The sequence below is a fragment of the Nylanderia fulva genome, unplaced genomic scaffold, assembly GCF_048542155.1.
Source record: "Nylanderia fulva isolate GAGA-0341 unplaced genomic scaffold, ASM4854215v1 Scaffold192, whole genome shotgun sequence".
NCBI classification, from domain to species: Eukaryota; Metazoa; Arthropoda; class Insecta; order Hymenoptera; family Formicidae; genus Nylanderia; species Nylanderia fulva.
This window is the reverse complement of record NW_028190184.1, coordinates 12,743-21,316: the sequence shown is the minus strand read 5'-3', so window position 1 is coordinate 21,316 and position 8,574 is coordinate 12,743. Positions and strand designations below refer to the sequence as shown.

The 8,574-nt window shown below is 29.7% G+C and overlaps 1 protein-coding gene across 1 annotated transcript; it reads left to right on the top strand.

Annotated features, from left to right (window-relative positions):
* Positions 1–6,508: 6,508 nt before the first annotated feature.
* Positions 6,509–7,180, top strand: LOC146723492 (uncharacterized; the record flags this gene model as incomplete). The annotated part of the gene is made up of 2 exons (XM_085481861.1): positions 6,509–6,512; positions 6,603–7,180. Coding segments are annotated over exons 1-2 (582 nt in total), but the record flags the coding sequence as incomplete, so codon positions are not given.
* Positions 7,181–8,574: the final 1,394 nt, after the last annotated feature.

The window sequence follows — 8,574 nt, the reverse complement described above, 5'->3', positions numbered from 1 at the left end:
AATTAAAATTGTACATTTTTTAGAGAAACACTAAGTTACTTAATTCAACAAAAAATGCAATAAAATTATTTATCGTACATTTCTTAATCCGTTCTTTAGAATACATTTTTCTATAAAAGTGATACCAGAAAAAAGCGCCAAGTGAAAATAAAAAAATCATATAATATAAAATTTAATTCTTATTTCCTACAAAATATCCCATTTCAAAAATCGCGCTCAAATTTTTTTCAAAAAAAATGTATTTCCTAAAAAAAAAAAAAAGTAAAAATACAATAGAAAAATAATACAAAATCAACTAATTTATACCAGTGTTCAAGCTCGTATGTAAACAAACACAATGATAACTTATTAGTAAGTAAGTTATCAAAAGTAAAAATTTTCGGAGATTTGTATATAAAAATGGAATCCTATTAACGCGCGTAATTTACGTTACTATATTTACTATATATTGTATAAATATATATTATAGGCATGTCAAAAAATTTTAGTCTTGAAATTAAGTTAAAATATACATCTTTAAAAAAATTGAGATTTTCCGAGTGGTTGGTCACTAGTAGTTATATAATGTAAAAAAATTACCTTTGATATGGATTACCTTCAAGGATATATGAAAGATATCTAAAAATGGTATAAAATTTATATAAATTATTTAGATTTGCTTTTACTTTGATACTAAATAAAGCTACTGTTAATATGGTTTTTATTAATTCACTAACTCATTTAAAAGTTATTGCAATTTAAATTTCTGCTACTTTTATATATATAATAAGTATAATCTTATTATATGCATAATCTTAGAATTCGTTATTTTGATTGATTACATTAAAAATATCAAAAAGTAATACTATGTATTTAAATTTTTTTACATGTATAACTGAACTTTCAAGAACAATATGTTGCAAAATTACATTAACATTCACTAAACCATTTAGAAGAAAATAATAGTAATAACAATATTTTAATAAGAATTAAAATAATAATTTGTTGAAATTCTGACTTTCTTTCCGTCTTCTGAGCATTCAGTGTCAACACTGAAAATAGCTAAAAGTTGGAATATAAAACTATAGGTTTTTTATTACTGTACTGATGAACTTAGTGCACACTAGTGCAATAAGTTAAAGTGAGATACGTATATTTTGTTCACTCTAACTTATTGCACTAGTGTGTACTAGTTCATCAGTGCAGCAATAAAGAACAAACCCATAATATAACGATTTTATATAAGATGAATAGATTTTCCATAAGATATTCATCTTATATATATTAGTAGAATAGCATTGATATATTAGTAGAATAATGAATCTCCTTTTTTATATTTTTTTCTAATCAAACAGATAAAGTTTGAAACTTTGAAGGAGAACAGTAAATCCCAACAGAATAGTAAATAAATCTCCTGTCCTATTCTTTTTTTTCAATCGATTAATGTCAGATGATAACAATATATGCGGTTTAAATCATACCCAAATCTCCGGTCACTATTATTAGTGGCGAATTTTCGCAATTTTTAAACGCCTTAGGAAATAAGTATTGGGAAGATCGCGAGACAGCGCTAAACAAACAAAATTTTTTGGCTCCATCAAGCAAAGATAAAAAAGAATTGTTGAGTCCCAATATCAAATCGAACCTTTCAAAAGAAAAGAGCAAGAAAAAAGGAATAAGTATGTCCTGAAAATGTCTACAAATATATAATGCATAATTATGTCGAAATCTTTATTAAAGATTTGCATAGAATTTGCTCATGTAGACAAATGTATAAGATGTTTCAAGTATTATCAAACAAAAACATAATTTTAATAAGTATACATATAAGAGTAGACTAGTTTGCAGTTTTAAGATTAGTTAAATTTTCAAACCAAAAAAATTAGTTTCTTGTGACAATTAATTCAATATATTATTTTAATTATATATGAAAATGATATAATTTTAAATATAAATCTAAATCACAAGAAAGGCATAAAGATGAGCGATACGCAGATGTTGCTGCGCACCTTTCCAACAAAACTAAGTTTTCGTTGGAAAATAAACCGTGCACAAGGCACGTGTTATTCTCGGTGTACTACCAAGACTTAAAGCGGCGAATAGGCGTCACTTAGAGTATATATAAGTAGAGAAGGGTATAGAGTCGAAAGGTCTGAATAGCTCAGTTGGAAGAGCAGTCGCCCGGCAAGCGAAAGTTCTCGGGTTCGATTCCCGATTCAGCGACTTTCGGATCTATATTTTTCGCTCGCATTTATTTATTTATTTCCGTAAGGGGGGGGGTTAGGGGGTTTTTGAAATTAGATCTCAAGTATGAGATTATTTCAAACTTTAAGTCTTGGTAGTAGTACACCGAGAATAACAACACGTGCCTTGTGCATGGTTTATTTTCCAACGAAAACTTAGTTTCGTTGGAAAAATGTGTAGCAACATCCGCGTATGGCTCTTTACGCCTTTCTTGTGATTTAGATTTATATTTAATATTACAGAGCCGTAATTTAATCTTAGTTGGATATAATTTTAATTATTATTTTTAAAGAAAATGAATTTCGATTTGCCCCAGTTAACGGTATATATATTAACATTTTTATAAATTTTTATTTTTTGAAAATTTTACTTATTGAACTTATTCACACAGCATACAACTTTTATCATATGTATTATACATACAATTAATTGATCAATCAATTACGTTACGACAATTTAATTATCAAATTATTTTAGGAATTTAAATAGATACAGTAATAACAAGATAGATTGCAAAATAAAGATACATGAAGAGTGCTTAAAATCATAGAGTAAACACAACTGGAGTTTTACAAATTTTATTGCCTATAGGTTTATTTATTTGATGAACGATGTAAATATAAATGTTTCGCAAATTAAAAAAAAAATCGCAATATTTAAAATAAACTGCGATTTTTATCGAACATTAATATTCATGTAATACATATGTACTTCAGCTTTGTAAGAGAGAGAGAATTTAAAAGAAAGAAAACATATTAAGCATATATGTAAAATATAAAAGAATTTGATATTGCATGCTAAGTTTTACAAATATGTTCTTATAAAAATTTTTCTAGTAAAAGTTTTTAAATTTTTTTGAAAGACACTTTACATATACAAAATAATATTTAAAAATCGACACACACATATAATATAAAAGTTTTAAAATAAAGTTTGAAAATAAATAGTTTAAAAATATATTTAAAAATATGAAGTCAAACATATATGTAAATATAATAACTTTTCAGCCAAATAAATAAAATGTTAATTTTTGCAGATTATGTGATATAAAATTTATCTTAGAATCATCCTTGTATTTTAAGAATGATATTATCATCTGTATAGACAAACACACACACGCACACACACAACGGTTTAGATCTGGCGTTGAAAGAATTAAAATTGAAGTGATGAAATTGAAGTGACAAAAAACGTAGCATACCTGGATCAGGATATTAAAATGACATAAATTTTATATATATATGAGTCATTCCACGTCAAATCGGCCACCCCCCCCCTCCTCCATCCAAAATTGTATTAAAGTAAAGGACCCCGCCCGGTTCTTATGGAAAATGGGGTCCCGGTCAAATTGGCCCAACTTTTGATATGATGTAGATTTTGACTCACTGATTAAAAGTCTCAATGGTCATCAGGCCAAATAATGAATAGTTTTGGAGTTACAGCGGCTTTAATATCCAAAATTGACGCCGGACGATATCCGTCGTCCGGCGGTATAACGCGATGGTAGGCACTTGATATTTCGTGTGTTTCATCCTTCTCAGAGTCTTCATTCATACTTTTATGTGTTGCACACTTACACATCTATATACACGAATATACATACACGCGCATACACACACATACGCGCGCGCGCACTGTTGGGTAGAGTGCGCGCGCGCGCGCGTGTATGTATATTTGTATATATAGGTGTGTAAGTGTGCAACACATAAAAGTATAAATGAAGACTCTGAGAAGGCTGAAACACACGAAATATCAAGTGCCTACCATCGCGTTATACCGCCGGACGACGGATATCGTCCGGCGTCAATTTTGGATATTAAAGCCGCTGTAACTCCAAAACTATTCATTATTTGGCCTGATGATCATTGAGACTTTTAATCAGTGAGTCAAAATCTACATCATATCAAAAGTTGGGCCAATTTGACCGGGACCCCATTTTCCATAAGAACCGGGCGGGGTCTTTTAACTTTCAAGGTACCAAAATTTAGCTTGAAGCATCTAGTTAACTTTTTATATGCCGTGGCAATTTTGAGAAATGTTAAATAATACCTTGGTTTTGTCAGTTATTTAAAAAATGGTATGTATTTTCTTATTCAAATCTTTACTATTTCCTTACAAATAAAGTACAAAAGTCATTTTTAATGTAATTTGATCTACTGAATCCGAATCTAAAGTCAGAAAAACAAAAATTTTTTTTTGCAAATAAATAATTAGTTATTGATATTTACTTCTAAAAAATAAAATTAATGTTATTATTTGTAAAAATGCTTTTTTTACTACGACATTTCTGTGCTAGAATATTAACTTATTCTGTGCCAGATAGCAAAATGTTAACAGAATGTCGGCAGTATGACAGCAAATTTAATCATGAATTTAAAGCAGATTCCTGTCCACTGTATCCGCAATTGATGACATTCTGCTAGCATAAATAGTAAGCAAAATCTGACAGTAGACTAGCGGCAAAAACCGAGAAGATCTGCACAATATAGTTGATGGGAAATTGGCGGCAGAAACCGAGCAGATCTGTCAAACACAATCTGATAGCAGATTGGCGACAGAAATCGAGCAAGACCTGCGCACGCAATCCCTTGTCATTTGAATATATGATACAATTGAATATTTTTCTGTAAATATGTATACATAAGATGTATCATCTGTTAATTATATTTCTTTTATAAATATAAAGTTTAATGTATAACATATATTGTATTGTAATTATATCTCACATAACAATTAAATGTTTAATTTAATTTAATTAATAAAATAAATTTTAAAAATAATTAAATTATAATTTAAAAATTTAATATATAATTTATAAAAATTAAATTATCTCTTATTGTTTTATGCTTTAAATGGGAAGTAAATGGATAATTTCTCATTTATATTTTATTGATTCTAATCAGTTTAATATTTTTATGTTAGACTTGTTTTTAAGTTCCTTTGAATACATAAACAAAATAATTTTTGTGAAATAATTAAATAAAATTTGCTAGTTACGTCGAAGTCAAGTTTTCTAAGCTTATTTTCACCACTAGCGACCAATATTAATTTTGATTAATATTAATTTTAATTGAAAATAATTTTTCTATATTAGTAAACAATTTTAGCTATTATTTAACAGCACTTTCTAGTAATTTTAACAAAATAACTTTGTTATATTAGCAAAGGCTTTAATGTGGCATTAACAATGCATTTTATAGTTATATTAGCAAATAAATAAGTAATTTTGCGTATTAGGAAGATAACTTTTATAGCAATATATCTTATTTGCAGTAATATCCGTTCAGGTTTATTTTCTATCTAAGAAATAAAAAATTTCTGTACTGCTGAGTCTCGTAGGCTTCGTAAAAAATTTGATTGGCTCGCGAATAAACATAATGAGTCAAATATTAGAAATATTAATTATTGTTTTTCTACCGTCAGAAATGACAATAACATTAATCAAAGAGGAGCTTCTTTAAGATCAAGTAAGAATATTACATTTCCTACTAAGTATGTTTATTCTTTTTCTAAAGAAAAATTGATTATTAACGACCATTCCAGCAACATCCTTAACGAAGAAATCTTGATTTCTCCTTCCCTCTTTAAAGAACACAAAAAACAACCTTTGTGCTTGAGAGACAAATGGTTCGTTAATTTGTCATCTAAAGATATCCCACAAGATGTTCGAGGTTTATTGCAAATGGGTGAGGGTTTTTGCTTACCGACTATTTCAAACGAAGATAAAATAACAACTGAATTTATCAAACATATAGAAAATAATATCAGAAAAATACAGAATAAACGACGAGATAATGCAATTGACATCAGAAATCGGTCTATCCCACTGATCAAAAAAATATTACACATTTCAATTTTATTAAAACTAACACTGATAAAAATATTTTAAAAGCTTTGACCACGACAAAAAAATTCATAATTGATAATCCTGACATATTATTTACACGTGCTGACAAAGGCAACATACTGTAGTCATGGATCAGCTTTCATACTTTGATAAGATGCATGACTTATTAAATGATAGTGATACATATACAAATATCCAACGCAATCCGATCAATAAAATTTTATCTGATCTACATTTATTAAAAAGATGGAAAGATCGAGACTTTATTTCAGATTGAGACTTTATTTCACGATCTACTTATATATAATTTTCTTAATTCTAATATCGCTATACTTCCCCGAGCCTATGGGCTGTCTAAAGTTCATAAAAAAGATTTTCCTCTCAGAATAATAGTCTCATCTGTTAACAGCCCATTATACTCATTAGCCACATTTATTCATGGGTTAGTTAGAAAGAGCATACCATTAGCAAGCAGTCATGTTTAAACTAAACAGTTTTTATTTAATAAATAAGTTATCCATTGTTTTTATAGATGATTATTATGAGTTAATTTCTCTCGATGTTGTGTCTCTTTTTACAAATGTTCCTCTGGATTTGGCTATTGACAGTATTAATAAAAGATGGGAACTAATTTCATCCAATATTAAGATTCCTAAAGATGAATTTCTGATAGCTGTCAAATTAATTTTTAACTCTACTTATTTTAGTTTTAATGGACTCACATATAAACAGACTTTTGGCATGCCCATGGGCTCACCTTTCTCACTAATCATCTCAGATATTGTTTTACAAGATCTTGAGAGCAGAGCAATATCCATGCTTCCAGTTCACGTTCCTTTTTACGTTAGATATGTGGACGACATTGCTATGGCCATTCCTTCTGCATTTTTTAGATCTGTCTTAGAAATTTTCAATTCATTTCATCCCAGATTGAAATTTACCATGGAAGTGGAGATTAATAAATGTCTTAATTTTTTAGATGTCACTATTATCTGTCGTGAGGGGCAATTAATATTTGATTGGTTTCAAAAGCCTACCTTTTCGGGTAGATACTTAAACTATCACTCTAATCATCTGCTTTGTCATAAGAAAGGAAGAATTATTGGCTTAGTAGATCGGGCTTTTCTTCTATCTCATCCGACATTTCATGAAAAAAACATCATTTTCATAAGTAATATACTGTTGAACAATAATTATCCTTTTGTATTCATTTTTGAAACTATAAATAAAAGATAAAAATTTCTGCTTAATAACAAAGATGCCAACATATATAAAATGTTGTAAGTCGGATAAGGGACCTTTCTTTTTATTGCCTTATATAAAATCGTTGTCTGAGAAATTTGACGGTTTCATCAAAAAAGCGGATTTATGTGCAGCTTATACATGATTAGATAATCTGAAAACTTTCATTAAAATACATAAAGATTCTTTACCACAACAATTACATAGTAATGTCGTTTATAGAATCAATTGCGTGAACTGTGAGGCTTCTTATGTTGGTCAGACAAAAAGATTACTAAAAACTCGCATTTTGGTGGATGCATTCGGTGGATCACAGCTGGATGCTATACATCCGTATTGGCTTTAATATTGCCTTATACAACAGTAGTTTATTCTTCACTGATAGTTGTGATCCTCTTTGTAGTAGCCAGAACATTTTACGTAGTTTAAATCCAAGCTGCTTCCTTTTGATGAAAATGTGTGTTTGCTAATTCAGTTGGCGATCGAAGTAAATGCCTAGGTATTTAGCAGACTCTGATTGTGGATTTGGTTGAGTGTCACCTGAGGACAGGTTTCTCTTCGAGTAGTAAAGGTCACATGGACTGATTTGGTTTCATTAGCCTTTATACGCCACTTTTTCAGCCACTTTTGAATGACATTAAAATTTGTTTGTAGCATCTGAGAGGCTATTACAGGATTTGCTTGAGAGACTATAACTGCAGTGTCATCCGCGAATGTTGCCGTTGTTACTCCAATTGTTGTAGGTAAGTCAGTCATGTAGAGGAGGTAGAGCACTGGGCCTAGCACGCTTCCCTGTGGCACTCCCGCTTGAATTTTGTGTAGATCCGTGGTTGCGTCTTGATTTTTCTCAAAGAAGTGTCTATCTTAAAGATACGACTTTAGAAGAATGAAGAAATTTATAAGTAGATTTTGTTTGATTTTGTATAATAGGCCATCGTGCTATACCTTGTCGAAGGCTTGAGTGCTGTCCAGAAAGGCAGCCGAGCAATACTTTTTCTCCTCTTGCCCTATGTATATCTATTTATAGATACGGTGAGCTTGCTCGGTAGTAGCATGTTTTTGTCGAAAAACGAACTGATGGTTAGGAATTAATCCTTTTTTATCTATTATTGATCTTAACCTTGAGAGCAGCAGCTTTTCAAAGACCTTTGACAAAATTGGTAGAAAACTGATTGAACGATATGATTTAATATCTTCCGGTTTTTCCCTGGCTTCAATATAAATATGATCTAAGACACCTTCCATTGTAGTGGGAAAAAATT